At 39.6% G+C, this 26090-nt stretch overlaps 1 protein-coding gene across 1 annotated transcript in view; it reads left to right on the top strand.

The window, feature by feature from the left end:
• The window catches only part of Htr3b (5-hydroxytryptamine receptor 3B), a 43487-nt gene that overhangs the window by 11130 nt on the left and 6267 nt on the right, over nucleotides 1–26090 (top strand). Inside the window, exons 3-6 of the mRNA XM_087212037.1 lie at nucleotides 16627–16671; nucleotides 17000–17109; nucleotides 17530–17699; nucleotides 18194–18351. Coding sequence (XP_087068163.1) covers nucleotides 16627–16671; nucleotides 17000–17109; nucleotides 17530–17699; nucleotides 18194–18351 — 483 coding nt within the window. The remainder of the gene's footprint in view (nucleotides 1–16626; nucleotides 16672–16999; nucleotides 17110–17529; nucleotides 17700–18193; nucleotides 18352–26090) is intronic.

Below are 26090 nucleotides of genomic sequence, written 5' to 3' on the forward strand. Positions count from 1 at the left end.
GTTTCTATAGTCTCCGGAACTGGGAAAGATAAATAAGAATGTGGGGGAATTATCTGTATATTTGCTAACCACCAATTTAGATCTAAATAGACTCCCTCTGTTAGGAAGACTAATGAATTCCAATTCTCTGAAATATCCTTTGCTTTTAACAAGCAAGATGGAAGGTATCTAAAGGAAAAAAAAAAGCAAGGATACACAGAGAGAAAAGCTGTGAATAACGCCACCAGAGAACCAATTATGTTCACCAGCTGGCATTGAGAAACGTGTTTCCTTTCACAAAAAAAGATTTTTAGTTTTAGCCTCAAACTACTTTTTGACATTGTGTTCTTTAGGGCTGAATGATGAGTCCTCCTACCCACCCTCATAAGATGCTAGAAAAAATTCTTAGCATCATTGCTGTATGTGATTTCCCAAACCAATAGACAAAAAGAGAAATGATCTCAAGCATCAGCTTGGCAGTTTATAAGAATCAACTGGATAAAGAGAGAGTGAAAACGAAACATGACAATGTAAAAATCCTCTTCCCAGCCACCAGACTGAATGAATGGGAGATGTTCACAACTCGGTATGACAGTGATAAAGAAATTGGCATGGACAATTACCAGATGTAATGGCATAGTTCTTCTGAAAGCATATGTAATTGCTATATTTCCCAGTAATATAGTGTACATTTTGACTCTCTTTCCCTCCCTATTTCTTGGGAAGGTTCGTTAATTGTAACTAAGCTGACAGTCTTTCTGTGCTTTAGTGAGTGAGACATGATATATTTAACGACTTCTCAACTGGTAATATCTGCATGGAAGTACTGTTCCCTAATCTTGAGCACTCAGTAGAGGACTTTCTTCAATTTTCAGGACCCCTGCTGAGCCAATCTTGGCTGGAAGTCTCCTCTGGTCCTCCTATAATCTTTTCCTTGGGGAAATATTTGTGAATTCAATCTTTTTACTTTGCATACAACTTTAAAATCTGCTTTTCCCAAGTATCTATTTAAAATCCATAAGAATCTCTAGAACAAGTTCACTCAGACCACTATTTCTTCTTTCTCAAGGTACCTAGGAATGTATATTTGGTAGCAAATTTCTTTCTTGTCAAATAGGGGAAACTGTATTTATTTATTGGCTTTTATTAGAGAAACTTTAAAGTTTATTGATTTTTCTTTAAAGTGATGCTACCCTATGCAAGTCACTGCGTACATCTGTCTAGGCTGTGTACTGCACAAATCCAGGTGCACCATTTTCACAAATTAGAAGCCTCTCTACCCCAGGCTCAAGCTGAATTGTTCAGAATGGTAGTCTTGACCCTTGGCACAAAGGATAGTGGCTGGAGAATTGACTGGACAATTAATTTAATATATGCCCTTACTGGGGAACTCTTATTTGCTTTCATGCCATCAACTCCCCAAACAGTGTTATTTATGGATCTCTGGTACTGTACTATACAGAGCAACACAGAGCTTATGTAAATGACTGCAGCTTTGAACCTAACCTGGCAGCGGAATTGCATTACACATTTTATTTCACATGTCTTCATCTTGGTTTTTCCATTCACTTAATCTCTTCTAAGGATGCAGTCAGTTTTCAGTGATGGATTGTACACCAAATAAATGATAAATATGAGTTTAAGAAGAACTCTTTAATAGTTTGTATTGACCTTTTTAGTTTTAAATTTCCTAGGAATGTCTTCAAAATGATTTCCTTTTCTTTATTAATACATTTCTTAAAAATAGCTTTATTGAGATTTAGTTCAACCTCAAAATTTACAAATATGGGTCCACATGATGTCACATGCCTAGAATTCTAGCACTTTGGGAGGCTGAGGCAGGAGGATCACAAATTTGAGCCCAGCCTTTAACAACTTAGTAAGATACTGTCTCAAAACAGAAAAAAGTTGAGGGTACTGGCTGGGGATGTACCTCAGGGTGAAGGCCCTGAGATCAATCTCCAGTTCCACCAAAACACAAGCAAAAAAAAAAAAATCACCATTTTATAGCATACAATTCAATAGGTTTTAGTATATTCACAAAACTTTGCAACCAACACCACTAATTTCATTCTGCTGCACAGACTTTCGATGGAGTTTCTAATCTCCTGGAAATCTGTTTGCATCTGTTTTATGGATTGCATTTGTTTCCTATGTTGGGATTCCATCATGTTCCTCAGATCCTCTATTTTTTTATCTGTGTCCTCTCTAGATTTATTAATCATGTCTTGCACCATGAGCAAAATCTTTGCTGTTATCTGAGTAATTATTTCTGATTTCATTTTTCCCAGATCCTCTTTTGTTGCCAGTTCAGAGAGTCTAGGTGGTTGCGTATCAGATTGTTCCATCTCGTTTCCCTTTGGGGTTGCTGTAGGTGATCCGGAAGTCTGTTTTTCAGGCTTGTTTGTGTGTCTTCTCATTTCCACGGGGTGGGGGGTTGCTTCTGGTGCCCACGCGGCTCAGCTTCTCTGCCCTAGGGGCTTGGGATGGCGGTGGGGGAGCTTCCTTCCAGGTTCTGGGACTGGCCCACCTCCAACACCACTAATTTCAGAACATCTTCATCTCCTCAAAGAGAAACCTCATACTTACCACCATCTGTTCTCTAGAACTTTCATTTTGTAAAACAGAAACTCCGTGCTCATTAAACAATAACTCCCCACTTCATTTGCCCCAGCCTTCAGCAATGACTACTCTATTTTCTGCCTTATGGATGTCACTACTCTATGTACCATATATAAGTGGCATCCTGCAGTATTTGTCCATTCATGACCAGCTGATTTCATTTAGCATAATGTCCTCAAGTTTCATTGATGTTGTAGCATGTGTTAGAATTTTCTTCCTTTCTAAGGCTGAATAATATTCCAATTTATGTGTGTATCAAATTTTGTTTATCTATTCACCCATTGATGGACATGTGGGTTGCTTATGACCCTTGGCTATAGTGAATAATACTGCTTTAAATGTTATGAATGTGGGTGGACAAATATCTAAGTTCCTGCTTTCACTTTTTGGGGATCTATACTTAAATTGCTGGATGACATGGTATTTTCATTTTAAAAAATTTGGTGGGGGGTTACCATGCCATTTTCACAGAAGCTGCACCATTTTATATTCCTACCAACAACATACAAGAGTTAGATTTTCTTTTTTGTTGTTGTTGTTCTTATAAACATTTATTTTTCCTCCAAATTTATTGTGCTTTTCTATAATGATGTGAAAAGTCTTCATTTCCCTTTTCCCAAGTGTTGAAGTTCAAAAAGTCAGGTCTTAACCATAGACTAATCTTCATCTCTTCAATGTCTTGTGCGTTGATTTAGTTTCATATGTATTTATATTAGTTTTCCTCAGGGATTTATACATCAATATATATATTCCTACACAGATATATACAAGCTTTTTATCGTCATCTTACCACTTGAGAATACAACTTTAAGTATATTTTACACAGCTGTTCCTTGGTCAAGGTCATTTGCAAGAGCAAGTCGGTTTCTGAAGAAATTTTGTTTTGTAGGTGAAGGATCCATTGAGGGATTCTCATTAGTTTTTTTCCCTGTATTCTGATCCACTGGACCTGGGATTTTGATCGCTGAAAGATGTTTGTTCACTTTCTCTTTCTTCCTTTGGACAAAAGCGGGTGGTGTCTTCTAAATGCATTTCTTCCAGATAGGTCTGTTTTTCGTTTTGGGGCCTCTGTTGAGGGAAGAAGGTTCGCGGAGCGCTGCGGGTAGAGACAGCGGCGGCAGCCAGGCCGTGCGCCTGCGCCGTGCGCTCGTCGTTGAGCGGCGCACGGCTGCCGCTGCTGCCCAGGGTTAGATTTTCTCTACCTCCTCACCAACACTTGTTATTTTGTCTACTTGTCTATTTTTTCCTTATTTGTCTGTATCTCATTGTGCTTTTGATTTGCATTTCCTAATGATTAGTGATTGTGTTTGTCAGTTCAGGCTACCACAACAAATGCTACAAACTGAATGCCTTAAACAACATAAATATATTTCTCATAGTTGTAGGGGTTGGGACCCCAAGATCAAGGTACTGGCAATTTGATTCTTGGTGAGGGCCCTCTACCTGGGTTATAGATGGTCATCTTCTCACTACATTCTTACACAGCCAAGACAGATCTTTCTCTCTTTTTCTTTTTAAGTTTTTTTAAAAAATTCTTTATGACTTAGTAAATATACATATTTATGGGGTGTAGTGTGACATCTCCATACACGTATACAATGTGTAATTAGATGAGGGTAATTGGCATATGTATTACTTCAGACATTTCTTTGTGCTGGCTACATTCAAAATCATCTTTACTACCTATTTTGAAATATTTAATTAATTGTTGTCAGCCATCTGTGCTAGAGATCATCCTGCTGTCCTAGAGAAATTTAGAAGGTATTCTTCGTATCTTAACTGCTTCCCATACCTATTAACCATCCGCTCTCTATCTCTCTACCCATACCCTGCCCAGGCTCTGATGAACACTATTTTATTCTCTACTCCTTTGTCTTTTTTTTTTTTTTGGTACCAGGGATCAAACTCGGGACCTTGTTCGGGACCTTGTGCTTGCAAGGCAGGTGGCAGAATCACTGAGCTAATTCACCAACCCTACTCCTTTGTCTTAGTTACTTTTTAGTTGCTGGGACAAAACACCTGACACCCACAAGTTAAAAGAGGAAAGATTTGTTTTAGCTCACACCTTGTAGAAGTTTCAGTGCACAGTCAGCTGGCTCCAAGGCAGAGTGGCATGGCAAAGGGAAATGGCAGAGGAGAAATAGTCCATAGCATGGTAGGCAAGAAGCAATGCAACTTCTTTCTTCTTTCCCTTTTCATTCCATTTAGGCTACAAGCCTTTTGGTTGGTGCCACCCACACCGAGGATGAGTCTTCCCTCTACAGTAAGTCTGTTATCCATACCCAGAAATATACTAAGCAGATTAGTGAAGTAATCCAGTATCACACATCCGTGATCCAGTCACCTCCCAAAAGCCCCACCTATGAGTGCATGAGGCTTGAGAGAGAATCTATAAATAAGCCACAACATCCTTTGAGATCAACCTTATAGCTCCTGCAATAAGTAAGAACATATGGTATCTCTCTTTCTCTGTCTTTTAAAATACATGTATTTTATTAGTGCCCATTACTTTTTATAAAATAATTGGGTTTTAATGTGGTATTTTTCATATGTGCATATATTTTATCTATTTCCCCATTACCTTTTTTTTTTAAATTCTTTTATTGGTACATTGTAGGTATACAACACAATTACATTTCTCATTGGGAATTGTACCTTTATAGAATGCATCTTGGTTCTTATTTTTTCCCCATTCCTAGCTCTCCCTTCACGCCCTCCACCCTTCCCTATTTACAAAGACTTTATTTCCATTTTTTCCATTTCTCATCATTTTTCCTTTCCCTTTCCTTTCCCCTGCCCCTCCTACTACCCCTACCCCTTTGGACCTTTTCTTCCTATTTTGCATTATCGATTATTCATTCTACTCATTGGTACATTTTAGGTATACAATATAATGACATTCATCATTGGAAATTTGCACCTTTACATAGTCTCTCTTGGTTCTTATTTTTCACCCTTGCCCAGCCCTCCCTTCAACCCCTCCAGTCCTCCCTATTTACAAAGATTTTGTTCCTATTTTTCCATTTTCTCATATTAATCCCATTCCCTTCTATCCTTTCCCCTAGCCCTCCCACTTCCTTCCCCTTTGCCCCTTTTCTTCCTATTTCACATGACCTATTATACATTTAGTCCTTATTTACACTGTCAGTTTCTCACACCAGAGAAACTATTCGGTATTTACACATGTGTGTCCTATTTATTTCACTTAAGAGTATTGCCTCAATGTGCATCCACAGCTATAAATGTCTCTAATTTCTCATTTTTTATGGCTGAGTAGTACTCCATTTTATTTAAAAAACACATTTTCTTTATCCAGTCTCCAGTTGATGGGCATTTGCACTGTTTCCAAGTTTTAGCTATTACAAACTGCGCTGCTATGAACATGGGTGCACATATATCACTGTGGTATGATTCTTTTAATTCTTTGGGGAAGATCCCCAGCAGTGGAATAGCGAGGTCAAATGGGACTTCCAGTCCTAGTTCTTTGAGATATCTCCACACTGATTTCCACAGTGCTTGCACCAGTCTACATTCCCACCAGCAGTGGAGCAGGGTTCCACTTTCCCCACAGCCCTGCCAGCATTTGTTATTGGTTGATTTCATGATAGCAGCCATTCTTTCTGGAGCGAAGTGGAATCTCAGTGTTGTTTTCATTTGCATCTCTCGAATGACCAGTGATGTTGAACATTTTTTCATGTATTTATTTTCTATTTCTACTTCTTTGTGTGAGAAATGTCTGTTCATTTCAGATGCCCATTTTTTGACTGGGTCTTTAAATTTGGGAGGTCTGATCTTTTTCAGTTCTTTATAGATTCGAGATAGTAGACCTTTGTCTGAGGAAGAGCTGGTGAAAATTTTTTCCCACATTGTGGGTTGTCTCTTCGCACTGCTGGTGGTTTCTCTTGCTGTGCAGAAGCCTTTTAATAAGAAGAGATCCCATTTGTTGATTGTTTGTGCTAGTTCATGGGCAACTGAGGTTTTGTTCATAAAATCTTTTCCTACACCGATGTCTTCAAGGGTTCTACTTAACCTCTGTTCCAACTGGTTCAGAGTTTCTATTTTAATATTTAGATCTTTAATCCATTTTGATTTTAGTTTAATGCATGGTGAGAGATACAGGTCTAGTTTTAATCTTTGGCAAGTTGAAGCCGAATTTTTCCAGCACCATTTATTAAAGAGGCTATCTTTCCTCCAGTGAGGGTGTTTGGCTCCTTTGTCAAAGATGAGATGGCTGAGTGTGTCTGGTGTTGTTTCTGCATCTTCTAATCTGTTCCACTGGTCCTCAGGTCTGTTTCTTTGCCAGTACCATGCTGTTTTTATCAAGTAGTTTTGTAGTATAGTTTCAAGTTGGGAATTGTGATACCCCCTACCTTGTCTTTATTGCTCAGAATTGCTTTTGATATTCTGGGTCTCTTTTTGTTCCAAATGAATTTTTGGATGTTTTCTCAAGGTCCATGAAGTATGCTGCTGGGATTTCAATTGGAATTGCATTGAATCCATATAGCAATTTTGGAAGTATGGCCATTTTCACTATGTGGATCCTTCCTACCCAGGAGGAAGGGATGTCTTTCCATTTTCTGATATCCTCTTCAATCTCTTTTTTCAAAGTGCTATTGTTTTCAGAGAAGAGGTCTTTGATTTCTTTTGTTAGGTTGATTCCTAAATGTTTCAGTTTTTTGGATGCAATTGTGAAAGGAATTGTTTGCCCTATTTCTCTCTCAGTGAGTCTGTCATTCGTGTAGAGGAAAGCTATTGATTTTTGTGTGTTGACATTATATCCGGCTACTCTACTGAATTTGGTTATTAAGTCTAGAAGACTTTTGGTGGAGTTCTTGGGGTCTTCTAGATAGAGTATCATGTCATCTGCAAATAATGACAATTTGACTTCTTCATTTCCTATCTTTATTCCTTTTATCTCTTTCTCTTGTCTAATTGCCGTGGCTAAAGTTTCCAGAACTATATTGAACAAGAGTGGTATAGTGGACATCCTTGTCTTGTTCCTGATTTGAGTGTGAAGGATTTCAGTTTTTGACCATTTAGTATGATATTGGCTGTTGGTTTTTCATAGATGGCTTCTATCAGTTTGAGGTAGAGACCATCTATTGCAATTTTTTGTAGGGTTTTTATCATACATGCATGTTGGATTTTGTCAAATGCTTTTTCTGCGTCTATTGAGATGATCATGTGGTTTTTGTCCTTGGCTCTATTGATATGGTGTATTACATTGATTGATTTGTGTATGTTGAACCATCCTTCCATCCCTGGGATGATTCACACTTGGTCAGGGTGTATGATCTTCTTGATGATCTTCTGCATTCTATTTGCCAGTATCTTATTAAGGATTTTTGCATCTATGTTCATTAGGGAGATTGGCCCATAGTTCTCTTTTTCAGTTGGGTCTTTCTCTGCTTTGGGGATCAAGGTGATGCTTGCTTCCAGGAATGAATTTGGGAATATTGCTTCCCTTTCAATTTCATTGAAGAGTTTAAACAGTAGTGCAGTAGTTCCTCTAAATGTCTTGTAAAATTCAGCAGTGAAGCCATTAGGACCCGGGCTTTTCTTGGTTGGTAGGTTTTTAATTATGTTTTCAATTTCATTGATTGATATTCAGTTGTTTGGAAAAAATTTTAGGTCTTCAACTTTGGTAATTCATACATGTCTAGGAATCTGTCCATTTCTTCTGTGTTTTCCATGTTATTGCTGTATAGGTTCTTGAAGTAGGTATTGATGATCCTCTGGATTTCTGCTGGGTCTGTTGTGATTTCACCCTTTTCATTCCTAATTGCATGGATTTGTGCCTTTTCTTTCCTTTTTCTGATAAGGTTGGCTAAGGGTTTGTCAATTTTGTTTATTCTTTAGAAGAACCAACTCTTGCCTTCACTAATTTTTTGTATCATTGTCTTAGTCTCTATTGAATTGATTTCTGGTCTGATCTTTACAATTTCCTCCCTTGTATGAGCTTTGGGTTTGTCCTGCCCTTGTTTTTCTAGAAGCCTGAGATTCAGCCTCGGGTTGTTTAATTGGGCTCGTTCTGTTTTCCTAATATGAGTATTCACCTCTATGAATTTCGCTCATAAGACTGCTTTCATTTTGTCCCATAGATTCCAATATGTTGTATTGTCATTGTCATTTAGTTGAAGGAACTGTCTGATTTCTTGTTTAATTTCCTCTGTGATCTATTGTTTATTCAGAAGTGTGTTGTTCAATTTCCATGTGTTTATGAAGTTTTTGAAGTTTCTTTTGCTATGGATCTCCAACTTCATCGCAGTATGATCTGATAATATACAGGGGATAACTTCAATTCTTTTTCACTTACCTAAATATGTTCTATGAGTGAGTATGTGGTCTATTTTGGAGAACGACCCATGTGCAGCTGAGAAGAATGTGTATTCTGATTTTGTGGGGTGGAAGACTCTGTAAACATCTGTTAAGTTCATTTGTTCAAGAGTTTGATTGAGTTCTAGTATTTCATTGCTTGTTTTTTGTCTAGTTGATCTATCTATTTGTGACAGTGGGGTATTGAGGTCCCCCACTACTATTGTATTAGTGCATATCTGACTTTTCTTGTCAGTTAGTATTTGTTTTATATAGTTGGGTGCACTTGTGTTTGGTGCGTTGATATTTATTATTGTCATCTCTTCCCCTTGGTTTGTTCCCTTTACAAGGATGTAGTATCCTTCTTTGTCTGTCTTAATCAGTGTGGGTTTGAAATCCACTTGGTCTACAAAGAGACTAGCTACTCCTGCTTTTTTTCAGGTTCCTGTTTCTTGGAATATTGTTTTCCTCCCTTTAAATTTCAGTCTATGAGTTTCTTTTTTCTTTCTTTCTTTTTTTGGTACCGGGGATTGAACTCAGGACCTTGCACTTGCGAGGCAGGCGGTGGAACCACTGAGCTAAATCCCTGCCCCAGAAGGATGATCTTTGAGTTTTGGGGGGTATTTTTTGGTACCAGGGATCAAACTCGGGTCTTTGCGCCTGCATAGCAGGCAACGAAACCACTGAGCTAAATCCCCAGCCCTGAGTTTCTTTTTTAATTACATGTGTTTCTTGTATGCAGAATATTGTTGTACCTTGCTTCTTTACCCATTTTGCCAGTATATTTCTTTTGATTGGTGAATTGAGACCATTAACATTGATGGTTATAACTGATACATATTGAGTTATCATTGTCATGACTTTTTCTTTTTGTTTGATTCTCCCACTTTGCTTTTAATTTCTTGTTGTGCCCCCCGGATTCATTTTGCTGGGCTTCCTGGGGTTGTGATCCTCATTGTCTTTTCCTAGAATATTGTCTAAAATTTTTTGGAGTGCTGGTTTGGTATTCATGAAGTTCCTAAGGTGCTCTTTGTCATGAAAGTATTTTATTTCTCCATCAATTTTGAAAGATAGTTTTGCAGGGTACATCAATCTGGGTTGGAGGCTGTTTTCCTTTAGGGCTTGAAATACATCACTCCAAGCTCTTCTTGCCTTGATGGTTTGCATTGAGAAGTCTGCTGTGATTCTGATGGGCTTTCCTTTGTATGTGATTTGTTTCTTTTCTGTAACTGCTTGTAGAACTTTGTTCTTCTGTTGTGTTTCTGGAATCTTAACAATTACATGCCTATGTGTAGATTTTTTTGATCAAGGCTAGTTGGAATCCCATATGTCTCACTTATCTGTATGTCAAGGTCTTATCACTTCTGTAAACAGTTTTTTATGTCATCTGCACTCTCTCCTGTTTCTTCATTGACTCTGAACAGTCTTCTGTTATTCTTCTTTGCATTGTCTAGCAGCTGCTGGATTGATTTCTCATGGTACCTTACAATTTTAAAGCAATTTTTCTTTTCCTGGTCACTAATTGCAATCTTATCTTCTGTATCTGAAATTCTGTCTTCACATTGGCTCATTCTGCTGCATAAACTTTTAATGAAGTTTTTAATCTCCTAGAAATCTGTTTGCATCTGTTTTATGGATTCCATTTGTTTCCTATATTGGGATTCCATCATGTTCCTCAGCTCCTCTATGTTTTTAATCTGTGTCCTCTCTAAATGTATTAATCATGTCTTGCACTATGGGCACAATTTCTGCTGTTATATGAGAAATTATTTCTGATTTCATTTTTTCCAGATCCTCTTTCATTGCTAATTCAGGGAGTCCAGGTGGTTGAGTATCAGAGTGTTCCATCTCATTTCCATTTGGGGTTGCTGTAGGTGATCTGGAAGTCTGGTTCTGAGGCTTGTTTACATGTCTTCTCATTTCAACTCAGCAGGGGAGGGTTGTGCTGCTAGTGCCCAAGTGGCTCACCTCCTCTGCGCTCTTAGCTGTGGCACGCCTACCCAGAAGCCTCCTCTGTGCTGGGAGCTGTGGCACTCTGATCTTGAAGCCTCCTCTGTTCTGGGGAGCTGTGGGATGCTGACCTAGAAGCCTCCTCTGTGCTGGGAGCTGTGGCACATCTACCTGGAAGCCTCCTTTGGGCTGGGAGCTGCTGCATAGCTACCTGGAAGCCTCCTCTAGGCTGGGAGCTGCTGAATGGCTACCTGGAAGCCTCCTCTGTGCTGGGAGCCATGGCATGCCTACGCAGAAGCCTCCTCTGGTCTGGGAGCTGTGGCACATCTGCCTGGAAGCCTCTTCCATGCTGGGACTCCATACATTTTTTTGCAAAAGACATAATTTTATTCTTTCAGCTGAGTAATATTCTATTTTTTATTCATTTTCATTATTCATTCATTTGTTGATGGGCATCTAAGCTGGTTCTGTATCTTGGCTATTGTGAATTATGTCACAATAAACATGGATATGGACATATGTTGACTTTAATTCCTTTAGTTATATACCAAAGAGTGCTGTAGCTAGGTCATATAGTAGCTCTATTTTTAGTTTTTTGCAGAACCTCCATAGTGATTTTCATAACAGCTGTACTAATTTTCATTCCTCCAAGCAGCATAGAAGAGTTCCTTTTCCCTTGTACCCTCACCAGCTTTTAGTGTTTTCTGCATTCTTGATAGCCATTCTGACTGGGGTAAGATGGAATCTCCATGTAGTTTTGGTTTGAATTCCTTGATGGCTGAAGACAGTGGGCATTTTTAATATACTTATTGGCCATTTATATTTCTTTTGCTTTGTTTTCTGGTTTTGAGGATTGAATTCAGAGCCTTCACACTGAGATACATCCCCAGACCTTTTTGTTTTTGAGATAGAGTCCCTGTAAGTTGCCCAGGCTGGGTTTGAACTTATGATCCTCCTGCCTCAGCCTCCCAGAGTGCTAGGATTATAGGCATGCATCCCTGTGCTTGATTGTACTTTTGAGAAGTTCTTGTGCAACTCATCTGTCCATTATTGAGTGTTGTTTTATTGGTGTCAAGGTTTTTTTGTTGGTTTTTGTGTTTGGTTTTATGTTTGGTTTTGTACCAGGGATCAAACTCGGGACCTTGCTCTTGTGAGGCAGGCAGCAGCACCACTGAGCTAAATTTATGGCCCTGGTTTTGGGTTTCTGAGACAGAGTCTCACTATGTATTTCAGGCTGGTCCTGAACTCACTATGTAACTCAAACTGGCCTCAAACTTGCAGTGATCCTCCTGCCTCAGCCTCCCGAATGCTGAGTTCACAGGCATGCAGCACCATGCCCAGCTCATGTTAAACTTTTTGAACTGTTTATACAAGGGGTGATCAAAATACATGGTGAATGTTTATCTTTTAAATTTTTTAATATAGTAAAAGATACATTGCAAATAATCTCCCTCACAATGCTCCCACTTTCTTCAAACACACTTATCCCAATTTTTTACCACTTTCTGAAGCAGTTCTGGAAGTCCTCTTTTGTGTCTTCATGAGGCATGAAAAAGACAGTGGATACTACTACTGGGTGCCATACAACTATAAGGAAGACTCATAAAAACATTATGGTGTTTCCTCATCCACCTTGTTCACCAGATCTGGCATCACACAATTTCTGGCTCTTCTCCCAAGTCAGAATGACCATGAAAGGTAAGTGTTTTCTTCCCCCCTTCTCCTACCCTCCCTTCAACCCCTCCGTCCTTCCCTATTTACAGGCTTTGTTTCCATTTTTTCATTTTCTCATATTAATTCCATTCCCTTCTTTCCTTTCTTCAATTCCTCCCATTTCCCCTTCCCCTTTGCCCCTTTTCTTCCTATTTCACATTATCTATTATACCTTTTAGCCTTTATTTACACTTTCAGTTTCTCACACTAGAGAAACCAGTATTTACACTTGTGTCCTTAAATGTTTTGATTGTTTTTTTTATTTGATTTTGTTTGATTTGATTTGATTGCTTTTTATTTGATTTTATTTTTATTGTTTTTACCGGGGATTGGACACAGGACCTTGTGATTTCCAGGCAGGTGTAGCACCACTGAGCTACATCCCCAGCCCCAGGTAAGTGTTTTGAATCAATTCAGGACATTGAGCAGCCACAACAACAGAACTAAAGCTATTCATGAAAGAGAACTTCCAGAACTGCTTCAGAATGTAGTAAGGACAATGGGAGAAATGTGCTTGAAATGAAGGACGTATTGTGAGGGGAATTAATGGCTATGTGTCTCTTGCTGTAATAAATATTCACATAATAAATATATGAGATCTTATCACATCTCATATATTCTAGACAGTAGTCTTCTGTTGAAAGAGTAGCTGGCAAAGATTTTTCTCCCATTCTGTAGGCTGTCTTCTTTACTCTGTTGATTGTTTTCCTTGCTATGCAGAAAGTTTTTTAATTTGATGTCATCTCATTTGTTGATTATTACTATTATTTCCTTTGCTATTGAAGTCCTTTTCAGCAAATCTTTGCCTGTGTTTATGACTTCAAATATTTCATCTTTTAGCAGTTTTAAAGTTTTAGATTTTATACTCAGGTCTTTGTTCCATTTTGTTTTTGTGGAGGGTTTTTGCACTTTATTAAATTATTTTATTGGTACATTGGAGGTATATAACACAATTACATTTCTCATTGGAAATTTGTTCCATGTTGAATTGGTTTTGTACAGGGTGAGAGATAGGGATCTAGTTTCAGTTTTTTACATATAGATATCCAATTTTCCCAGCATTCCATGCGCTGATGGGATGAATGTGAAGACTGGAGCTGTTACATGAAATGTTTTGTAAATGTTTGCTATGTCCCTTTGATCTATAGGACAATTTAACACCAATATTTCTGTGTTGATTTTTTTTTCTAGTGATCTGGGTGATTCATTAAGGAAAGTGAAGTGTTAAGGTTTCCAACTGTTACTGTATTCATCTATCATTTTATATCTGATGTTTTCTGGGTGTGATTCAGTGTTCCAATGTTTGGTGCACATACAGAGTCTGCCAAAATAATGTATACACACTTCAGGAAAAGAAAACTTGTATAAATACTTTTTAACACTAAATTTATTGAGACATCATGAGATTAATTGGCCTCTATAATTACAAAAGGTGCTCAAAATGGGGGCCATTAGCTTTCAGACATTTAGTAGTATGGTAAACTGCTGCTTGGGTAACTTTGGTCATTGAGATTGCTGAACATGCATTTTCAATTCCTTCTCTAAGGGCCGGGAGTGTAGTAAGCTTTCTGTAATATAGGACCTCCTATAGGGTCCCCCATATGAGAGTAACTCCATGTGTTGAAAAAAACATTATACTGTTTTTCTTTTACTGAAGTATGTATGAATTTTTTGGTGGACTCTGTATACTTACAGCTGTTATTTTTTCTTGTTGAATTGATCCTTTTATCATTATATGATGACCTTCTTTGTCTCTTTTTGATTTAAGTATTTTACCTGATATAAATATAGCTATTCTTGCTCACTTTTTGTTTCTATTTACATGGTATATCTTTTCCCATCTCATTTTTAGTCTATGTGTGTCTATACAGATGAGATTTTTGTAGTACTAGCTTAGTTTTTTTTTAAAAAATCCATTCACTTAATATATGTTTTTAAATAGAGGGAATTTAATCTATTTACATTCAAGGTTGTTACTGATAAATAAAAATATGCTCTTATTATTTATTTATTTATTTGCATTATGAGGATTGAACTGAGAGCCTTCATACTGAGCTACAGCTACAGCTCTCTTTTATTTTTTATTTTGAGGGATCTTGCTAAGTTTTCCAAGAGGGGCTCAAAATTGGGATCCTCCTGCCTCAGCCTTTCAGAGTGCTGGGATTACAAGCATGCACAACCATACTTGGTTTATTTTTAGTTCTTGTTTCATATGTCCGTTTTCCTTCCTTCCTCTCTTTTGGGGGGAGAGGTGGCAGGAGGTGTGAGACAGGATCTCTCTGTGTAGAGTTAGGCTGGTCGTGAACTTACTATGTTGCCCAAGCTAGCTTTGAACTGATGGCAATCCTCCTGCCTCAACTTCGCAAATGCTGGGATTACAGATGTGAGCAACCACAACTGACTCCTTTCTTCCTCTCTTGTTCATCTTTGAGGTTTGGTGGTTTTCTGTATTGATAGGGTTGGATTCTCTTTCCCTTTCATGTATCTGTTCTACTATTCTACTGTTGAATTTTATATTTTCATGATGGTAATTATCGTCCTTTCGTTTCTAGTATAGGACTCCCTTAAGCATTAGTTTAAGTCTGGTAGAATAACTTTCCTCAGTTTGTGTTTGTCTTGTCTCTTTCTCTTCTTGTAAGATCACCAATCCTATAAGATTAGTACCCTGACATTCTAGGCACACTTAACCTTAATTATTGTACTTTCTAAAATCCAAATCTATGCACATTGAGTGTCAGTCAACATACAAAAAAATTTTAGAGGAAGGACGCGGATTTAGCTCAGTAGGTTCGGCACCTGTCGCGCAAGTGCAAGGTCCGAGTTCGATCCCCGTTACCCCCCAAAAAAAATTTTAGGGGAGAGGATCAACAATTTGACTCATAACAGTAATATTAAGCATCTTCTCATGGAAATTTGTGTATTTACTTTGAAGATATGTCCACTCAATTTCCTTGCTCACTTTTAAATAGTATTGTTTGTTTTGTTGTTGTTGAGTGATAGGAATTCTTTATATATTCTGGTTTTTGTTTTTGTTTTTAGACAGAGTCTTACTCTGTAATTTAGGCTATCCCTGAGCTCACTATGTAGCCCAGGCTGGCCTTGAACTGTTGGCAATCCTCCTGCCTCAGCCTCCCAAGTGCTGGGATTACAGACATGGGCCACCACAATCAGCTTCTTTATGTATTCAGTATCCAAACGCTTTATCAGATATATGATATACAAATATTTTCTTCCAGTCTGTGAATTATTTTATTTCCTGATAGTGTTCTTTAATGTACTCAAGTATTTTATTTTCATGAAATTTCATTTATTTTTCTTTTGTTGCCATACCTAAGAAAATATTGCCCAATTCAAAGCTAAGAAGAGTTTTGCTCTTACATTTCAGCTTATGGTCCATTTTCAAATATATATTATAGTTTGAGAATGTTCTTTACTAGATTAGATATAAAAAATAGTAAAGATGTTTTTTGTTTGTTGGTTGATTGCTGTTTCTGGGGATTTTTAAAAAATCACTGCATCATTGCAGATATGGGAAATAACACTTATTAAATCCTCTGAAATATACCTCACTTACATTAAGTTTATTCAGTTTGTTTTGTAAGCAGAGAAATTTAAACTTCAGGGGAATGCCAGCCAATATCAGCTGAAATAACACTTTTTTGAAAGATTATGAATAATATCTTGATTACAAATAAAAGTGTGGTCTCGTCTTTTTAGCTCAAAATTGGCTAAGACTACATATCATTTTTTAGTTTGATTAATAGCAGTGTAACTAATTAGAGTGGAAAAGATTAGCAAATCATTCAAGATGTCAAGTGTAGCCAAAGTGCCATTTTGTCATAGATAATACAGGAAAGCTCAAGCGACAGGTGTGCATAATAAATACGAACTGAGAATACCCAGGTATTGAAGAGTGTAGCCAATGTGTTTAAATGAGTATTATTTAGTTAGATTTTATTTTCTTCTTCAGAACTGTCATACTGTTGAATTTGCCTTTCATTCCTTGACACTCTAAGATTTGGTATGAATATTCTTTTTGCATTGCAGGATGTACAGAATCAAAAATTAAAGACAAGTGTTTGGTACCATGAGGTAAATGATTATGTTTACTTCTATGCATGCTGGATTTCTGATCTGGATCTGCTTCAAAATATGATGATTCTAAGGAACAGATTATATCTTTCCATTTATATTTTCTTAGATCTGCAGCAGATCTAGTCTGTTAGAATCCATGCAGAATGTATGGCCATATACTCTACTGGGGCTACCACCTGAAGGAATGGGATGGGAAGTTCTCTCCCCTAACAGACAGCACCCAGGGGCTGATATACTGGATCATTAATTCAAACCTCTTCTCAGTCCTTTAGTGAGATTGACCTCATCCCATTTTGATAAATTTCTTTTTGGCTACTCCTAACAGGTTTGGTATGATGAGTTTTTATCCTGGAACTCCAGCATGTTTGATGAGATTAGAGAGATCTCTCTACCTCTCAGTGCCATCTGGACCCCTGATATCATCATTAATGAGTTGTAAGTGTGCTGGGTATAAGTGGGGCTTCTGTGGGGCTTTAGACCGCTTAGACTAGTTGATTCTTACTTTCAGTCATTGTTGCTTTTTTTTTTGTTTCTCAAGTTGAAGAGAAGCATATTGTTGGGAATATTTGGGTGAGAAATAATAAGAGTTGACATCATTGAAGATACACATTTGATTATTGAGCTTGAGGTCACTCTGTATGTCCACAGTGTAGCAGTAGCAAATAAATTAAACTATGAGAATGCCATTTTACCTTGTCTTTGCCAGGGTAATCATCTCATGGAAAATGCAGTTCTCTTTGCAGTGCTGGGCTAGTCCTAGATCTCCTGGTCACTACCATCTCAAAATCAGTTCCGTATGTTTTGAAATAACTAAAACCCTCTTTGTAACAACAGGTCCTCTTGTGTTTCATATAGTGTGGACACTGAAAGATCTCCTGACCTTCCCTATGTTTATGTGAACTCCTCTGGGACCATTAAGAACTTTAAGCCTATCCAGGTGGTGTCTGCCTGCAGCTTACAGACATATGCTTTTCCGTTTGATATCCAGAATTGCAGCCTAACCTTCAATAGCATTCTGCACACAGGTAAACTGAGACATACAGTATACTACTTGGGAAATCACCTGTGCTGGGTTGGTATATATATTCTCTTATAATTGAATTATATTATTATTAAGTTATATTATAATTTCATATTTACTTTTAAAAATATGTATCTCTTCTTGCAGTTATTTGGCTCCTGCTATAATTCAGACCAGGTATAATGTGATAGCCCGCTGCTGCTCTTAATTTGTGATTACAGTATTAGGATGCTACTGTCATTGAGAATAGTATAGAGTCACAGACAAGTGCCACTATTCTATAGAGTGGACTCCAAATCCTAAATTCATAGTTTTCTTCATTTTAATGACTCTGAAGAGTTTATTCTACACCTCTACTGCCTAATTCAAATTAGATCAATAAGGCAGTGCATATAGGGGCAAGAGAAAAAGGAGGGATTTGAACTGGGAGATGGAAAAGTGGGTTGATGTTGGCATCTCTTTTTCTCCTGGTAAGTTAATTGTGTCTGTTGTTTCCAGTGGAAGATATAGACCTGGGCTTTCTGAGGAACAGAGAAGACATTAAGCATGACAAAAAAGCATTTTTGAATGACAGTGAATGGGAACTGCTTTCTGTGTCCTCAACATACAACATCCTGCAGAGAAGTGCTGGAGATTTTGCACAGATTCAGTTTAATGTAGGTCCTTCTTCTTCCCCTCTTGCCCATTTCTCTGCAGTTCTTGCCCTTCTCTGTTGGGTTAAGGAATCTCTGCTCCAGTGCATATCACATTATCACACAAGAACAGTTGGTTCACATGGCTCCGGATATCTACAGAGATCAGAAGTTCAATGAGAGATCTTGGGGTCCTGTTGTAGACAGTCCACAAGGAAAAGTAAAGAGACTTGCATTCAGACACCAGAGCCCTGAGCAATTCTCTACAAGCAGGAATCATCAAACCTTTCAGTACATATTAACATTACCACTTCTAATTCTACTGAGAAAAACAAACAAACTCACCATCACTAACAAATTGGGAAGTCTATCTGATCAGTGTTGTTGTCCTGTTTTTAATTGTGTAATTACAAATTAATTTCAGATGCAGATACACCATAAAATGATCATATTATAAACTTGAATATCTGAAGGGATGAGCTAATAGTTACCTGCAGGACCCATAGAAACCACTGGTGGCTTCTGGCTCAGGGAGAACAACTGCTAAAAAGTATGTGCCAAAACCCACACTTCTCCTGTGTACCCCTGGGAACGGACTCAGGTGCATTGTTCCCAGGGAAATTTGTCTGCTTGGGGCTTGGGAAATGGTGGGTGGGTGTCAGACACTGAAGTCTGCTGATTTGCACTCCAGAGGCGGCTGTTCTCTCTTTGCTGTTTTTCCCGGCAAACGATCCTGACATGTGGTCAGCAGAAGGCTCATGGTCAGGCAGAATTAGCATTTGTATTCAGCAGGGCACTCTGCTTTTCTATGCAAAGCTGTCTAGTGGTAGTGGAGTGGAGTGGGGAGGTCCTTCATGCCACATAATGGATCCAATTGGAAAATTGGCAAGTCAGGTTGCACACAATATGAATTCTCCTAGAAACACACCTTTGAAATAAGAAGGGGCATTTAGACTAGACCAGTGATGGCAAACCTTTTAAAGACGGAGTGCCCAAATTGCAACCTAAAACCCCTTTATTTAGCACAACGTGACGACACTGCAATTAAACCTGAGGTTTTAGGTTAGAAAAAACAACTCATACATTAACATCTTTGTCTTAAAAATAAAAGCACAATGGCAGAGCTTTCAATGATGCAAACAGCTTTTTGTTAAAAGGTAAACATTTGTATTTGGCGTACTTTTGCACAATTAATGTGATCTTTGCTGTTGTGTGTGTGCTGATAATTTGTCAAACCTTGGCTCACACTTCATTAGTTTGAGAGCAACACACGGAGCACTCAGGTCTTATGTTAGTGGTGCCTGGTGCAGCTTCTCCCTTCTGAGCGTGCGCATGGCCCTTATGCGCGCTGTTATCTGACACTCGGGTGCTGTGCAACGCTGTGTGACTTGGCTACGTTTGGGCAGAGAGGGTTTTGTGAGCCTGCTGCAGCAAGCTTGTCATAGGTTCACCACCACTGGTCTAGACTAAGGCATTATGGTTACAATGCATGCACTAAGGGCAGTGGTGGAATAAAGTATTGTTGAGGTCACAGGTATTAGTTAAATGGAGTTGCATGCAGCTTTCCAGCAAAGCTCTTGTTAAGTTGGGGTCTCTTGGACACACCTGGGGTTGGAACCTGACTATACCACTGGCTAGCAACTCCCACCTTCCTAGGAGTGGGACAGGGTTTGAGTTCTTGTGTAGAATTTTGTTTGGTTTTTATAAAGCTTGTGCTGTGGCCTGCTTGTCCACTTTTTTTTTTTTTTCAGTAAAAGAAAAGGAGGGGGGGAAAGAAGCTTTTTAAAAAATTTCAATGAGTTTCTTAGCTAAAAGTGAACACCTCATTAATTTTAAAGATATCAGCCTGCGAACATTATTAATGCAGCCCAAATAATGGAGAGCATTAAAGGGAAATGTGAGGGAGTAGCACGTGTGAGGTGGAATATAGTCACCCACCAAGTACTCCTGAGAATGCTACACACACCATTACCTACACTGCACGGAGGAGACAAATAGAGGCAAGAGATGGGGCAGGTAAACAGGAGAGCAAGTGTGTGCATCTCCATGTGCGCACACTCTCAAGCGCTCTCCACAGAGCAGCCATTTGTAGTTAAGTGTCACCCTTCATTTAAATATTAATTTTTCTTCTCAACAGCAGCTGAAGGTTTTCTGTGTACTCCCTCCATTTGGAATATGATGAACACAGCTGATAAATTGCTTAACAGAGGGGAGTCTTCTCCAGATCGAGGATCCACGCTCCAGTTCCTTGGTTCCCTTCACTGCCCTGTTCCTCTCCTTTACAGTGTTTGCATGGAGGCACCCATTTGATTCCTTGCTCTTGGAGACTTCTGTGTACCTTTATCCTGAGGTTATTAGCGGGGCTGGTTTCTACCCTGGTCCTTCAGAAGGGTAGTGAAAGTATCCTCTGTAGAGGCACAGATCACATTAGACAGACTTAGGCGTGATTCTGCAGCTTTGAAAAGACTTAAAGTAGATTCTGTCACTATTACAATTCTTCATCTCTCTCAGCCTCCCAGCCTCCATGTGCACCCTGCCTGGGCTCATCGGTTTTACTCAGTTGCAGATATCCAACTCTGAATTTTAGCATCTGAGACATGCTGGTGTCTTTCAGCGGCCCTTAGCCAGTAATGTGAAACCCAGAGCCCATGTCCATGCCAACAGTGGGCCTTCCAGGATCCTGACAGCAAAAGGCTATCTCTCTCCCAAACTAATCACCTACTGTGTCCCAGTCCAGGCTGCCCAGCAAGAGGCTGGAGACAGGTAGAGCAGGCAGGGGAGCTGATGATCTTGTCTAAATACATCATCATCTTAGGTCAGGTGTACACTGCTGCTGTTTATAGTAAATCAAATGCTGTGAATGCCCTGTGAGTTCCAGCTAAGGTGCAATCATAGCTGCTGGCTCTGGGACACATATTGTTTATCAGAGGGTACCACTGATGCTTTGGAGTCGGGCTACATTCCACAGGGGGCCCAGAACAAGGCACTTCTTCCCACAAGGTTGTCTGTGTGGAGCTAGGCCTGATCCAGGAGCCATAGGAGGGCAGGTTTCTTCCAATACATTATTGAAAGTACCACTTCCCAGAAACAGCAGGGTGAGCATTTGATCTGTATGGCAGTGATTTTTTTTTCTTTTTTTTTTGGTACTGGGCATCAAACTGAGGACCTTGTGCTTGCGGGCAGTTGGCAGAACCACTGAGCTAAACTCCTGGCCCTGTGATTTTTTTTTTTTTTTTTAAGTGAGGGTAGAAGTGGGAGAAGATAGGGATAAAATTTAGAAACTTTTATTGGATGGAAAAGAGTGGACAGCTATGGGAACTAAGCCAGCCCAACCACAGAAACCTCATGTGGCACAAAGTGTTCATTCATTCAAGCAGGAAGGGGAGTACCCACAAAGCACTCCTAGATAAATGAAAAGGTGCTTCCCTTACCCTCTTTTTTTCCATGGTAAGGTTCCTTTCTATATTTAATTTTGTTGAGATTTCCATTGAATGCAGTTTATAAATTTGATACAAGATTCTTTTGGGCACCAACAGAGAGAGAGAGGGAGGGAGAGAGAAAGAGAGAGAAAGGCAGAGAGAAAGAGAGAGAGAGAAAGACGGGGAGAGATTGAGATTAGGGCCTTAGGAATCCTTCCCAGGTCACTCAATCAATGCATGAATCATGGAGTTTCTGCTAAGCCATTCCAACACATGGTCAAGATCCAGGAAACTCTCACCCCAGCACAAAGATCTTATTTAAATGGCAGTAACTTTCCCATTCTTTCTGAACTGGGAATGTTGGGAGGGGCTTGGGAGAGGAGGAAAATGTGCTTCTGTATGAAGCGTGAGCCTGGGCGTCAAAATTCCAACTATGTCATAAAGATGGTCATGCAAAATTAAGTACTGGTGGGGTCTACCATCAAGGAGGCAATTATAGACTAACCTTGGGGCCTATTCCATCTCCAAGGAGCTCTCCACACACACATTCTGAATTAGATTGATCTCTTTCATTAACATCAATAGGCTCCAAATACCTTTGTGTACTTATTATTACCTGGCTTTAATGGATAATGAAATTGTGGCATAATACTGCTAACACCTGAAGGGTGTCTAATGGAGAACACGGACTGAAACTAAAGTGCTTTTTCTTCTTTTCTGTGGAATTTAAAGGCACCAGCTCCTTTAGACCATTAGAAATGACGGGCTGTAGGTAGGGGTAGTTTTGCAGAGATCAGTGTCTCACTGAGCTGGTAATACTTCTTCCCAGCAAAAACAGAGGTTATGGCTTCAGGCATGATTTATGACAGGCAGCCTTCAAAAAGACTGGCCTCAGTAGGATAGACCCCTATGGGGTAACTCCACACTGCTATTCCATTGGAACTAAAGGTAGCATTATTAACAGACTCCAATACAATTCAATGAACATCTGTGTACCTGTTTCAGTGGTAAACACTTAAAATACAAAGATGAATAAAAATGGCTCCTAATATCTATTGTGGACCTCAAAAATTGCCCAGGGAAACATGATAACAATAATTGCAAGACTGAACACTGTATGCTAGGCATTAGTCTCAGAGTTGGTAGATGTTTACACCCATGAGATGGGTTCTCAAAGTATCTTCAGTTTTACAAGTAGATGGATTGAAGTGCCAAGAAGTTAAGCAACTTATTGGAAGTTACATGGTGACTAGTGGAGCCTGGTCTTGAACCCAGGCAATCTGACTCCAGAAACCATATATCTAATCCTACAGCATGATGACACAAAATTAAGTGCCACACAGTGTATTCCAGTACATTCTTAGGCAGACACACACACATTGTGTTACTGGGCAAGTCACCTTCAGTCATTTCACAAGGCTGCCATGACAAAGCACCCAGCTGGGTGGCTTACAACAATGGAAATTTATTCTCTGACAATTCTGGAGTCTAGAAGTCTGGAATCAAGAAGCCCGATCTTCTGAGCATTCCAAGGGAGAATCCATTCCATGCCAGCAATCACTGACATTCCTTGACTTACAGACCCATCACCCCATCTGCTCCCACCTTTGCATTGCATTCTTGTTAGATGTTTTTTCCCTTCTAAGGACCCAAGTCAGATTGGATGAAAGGCCCATCCTACCCTATTATGATCTCATCTTAACTAATTATATCTTCAATGATCCTATTTCCCAATAAGATCATATTCAAAGGTTCCAGGAAGGACATAACATCTTGGGGACACTATTTATCACAGTACAGTCTACCATGCTGTGGCCCTCAAAACTCATATCTGCCTCACAAGCAAAATACATTCACCCATCTCAGCATTCTGAAAAGTCTTAGTCTATCCTAGCATCCACTCTAAATCCAAAATAATCACCTGAATATCAATGCAGAAAGTCCCAAGTCTCATCACCTAAGTCATACAAATCATTTATACACTCTGGTTATATTCCATTCTGGTGCAAAGTTCCTTTCCAGTCACAGACTAATGAAATATCCAGCCACCAGATCAGGTTCATGAACCTTTATGACAGAGGCTAGGGCAAAGACCCGTCCCATTAATAATCTAATTCTGGTATTTAGGATAGTGCCTGACAGCCTGTTCATGCTCAATTATTGTTTGTTAAATGAAGAATAAAGGATGCTGAAGATCAAATGATGAAATGAAGAAAAAGTTTCTGAAAACCATATGATAAAATTAGTTTTTTAAAGCTGCACTGGGCTTATAGAGAAAATTAGTCTAAGCTGAAGGAAACATTGCCCCTAAATCAACTTAAGGAAAAAGGTGAGCCCCTTGTTGTGGGAAGAAAACCAAACTAGTAGGGACTATTTGGTCTATTTTAGGAAGGGGAACGTACCTCATCCTAAAGGTAGGAGAAGAGTGGATGAGGTAGTTCTGGAGGGGTTTTTCAATTTAACAATCCAGAGACAGAAAAGTTCTGTTCTGTTCTGTTTTATTTTGTTTTGTTCAAGACAGGGTCTCACTGTGTAATTCAGGCTGGCCTTGAACTCGTTATGTAGCCCAGGCTGGCCTCGAACTCACGGTGATCCTCCTCCCTCTGCCTCCTGAGTGCTGGGATTACAGGCAGGCATCACTACAATCAGCAGGAAAGTTCTTCACTTTATGTCACAGCAGAAGTGAATTGTCCAAATTGGTACTTATGCTTTCCTTCCAGCATTCAGCTGTTGTTGACATCCAGTCAATTGTAGCTTCCTGACAGAATCTGACAAAACTTGTAGGGCTCACTGCAAATAAAAATGTGGAGCTTCTTGTTCAAAAGTTATTAAGAATTTCTAAACCTCACTAGCTCAGCATTAAGCCAAGTGCAGGGCCAGTCCAAGTTCAGGGTCTGTACAGGTCTCACACCCATGAAGCCAGCTGACTCCTAGCCTCTGAGCCCTCCCTCTTCCCTCACCTCTCCCCTGACCCTTGCACTTCTCAAGAATTAGGGACTTGGAGGAGCCCTACTACCTGCCTTTGGTTTCGGCTTAGATTAACATTTACTGTCTGCCTCAGCCTCTGGGTGGAGAATAGTCATCCTTACTTGTGCTATTCACATAGGAACTTTATTTAAAGAGCACAACAGATCTCAGAAGTACCCAAGATGTTTGGCAAAGCAAAAACAGACTACTGTAAGAAAAGGGGAGCAAGATGTAGGGGCACACCCCTGTAGTCCCAGCTCTTGGGAGGCTGAGACAAGAGGATCACCTAGAATTTGAGGCCAGCCTTGGATACATAGTGAGACCCTGTCTCAAAAACAAACAAAAATAGGGCCGGGGATTCAGCTCAGTGGTTCCACTGCCTGCCTCCCAAGCTCAAGGACCCGAGTTCAATCCCTGGTACCAAACAAAAACAAACAAACATAGAAAAGGAAAGAATAGGAATTGAGGCCCAGAGAGGTTACCTCATACAGGATCATTAGACTTGCTCATATAAGCTCTTAGAATGGAGTCACTTTGGAGCTCTGCACCTTTGATTTTAAGTCTGAGTTGTTTCCAGCCAAATCATCATGCCTACTTCTCCTTTTCCTTATGGTGATATTCTTAGACTTTTCTTCCCTTTCATGCAATCTGCCAAGAGGGAGATTCTCCTTCTATGCTCCAGAGATAGCAGACCTGGGTGCCACCCAGCCCCATGAGGCCAGATCACCGATAGCCCAGGCTGGGTCACAATAGATGCTGAGAGTTGACCTCTTTCTCCTGCCCCAACTACCCACAGCCATCTCAATGACAGCATGATGACAGGAGCTAGAGAGGTGCAGGCTGATGGCAATTAATTTTGTTATTGTTTTTCTTGTTGAATGTACTTTGGTAGAAATGTGTTTTAACCAAATTACTGCAAAGCAGTGAGTATTGCTCTGGTGTAGCCATTTGCAACCAATTATGCTTAATGTGAAAGACAACAGCCAGACTACAATCTGCCAAATGGCTCTGGCCTTCCAGGCTCCACTGAGTTGGGATGGGCTCCCGGACCTGGGGGCTGGGGAGCCCTCACTCTGATCAGCAAGATGGTGTCTGAACTCTCCTGGCTGAGCTGTTCTCTCGCCATCCTCTGCCCCATTGCTGGGCTCTGCATGTCATTTCTGCCTTGGCTTTGGAGCAGGAGATGGAGATGGGAGAGAAGGACCCTGTCCCTACTCAGACTCAGAGACCCAGTCAAATGTGCTGTAATGGAAAAGAACAGGAGGAATCAGACAGTGGGGGAGCACACTAGCTCTGCCACTGGCTCATCTGACTTAAGGGGGCTGAGCTGTAAAGTGTTACTTACCAACAAGTTGGCAGTGAGATTTATATAAATCA

Source organism: Heterocephalus glaber, unplaced genomic scaffold (genome assembly GCF_053883595.1).
Source record: "Heterocephalus glaber isolate CG9 unplaced genomic scaffold, H.glaber_assembly_v1.0 deba00001429, whole genome shotgun sequence".
NCBI lineage: Eukaryota > Metazoa > Chordata > Mammalia > Rodentia > Bathyergidae > Heterocephalus > Heterocephalus glaber.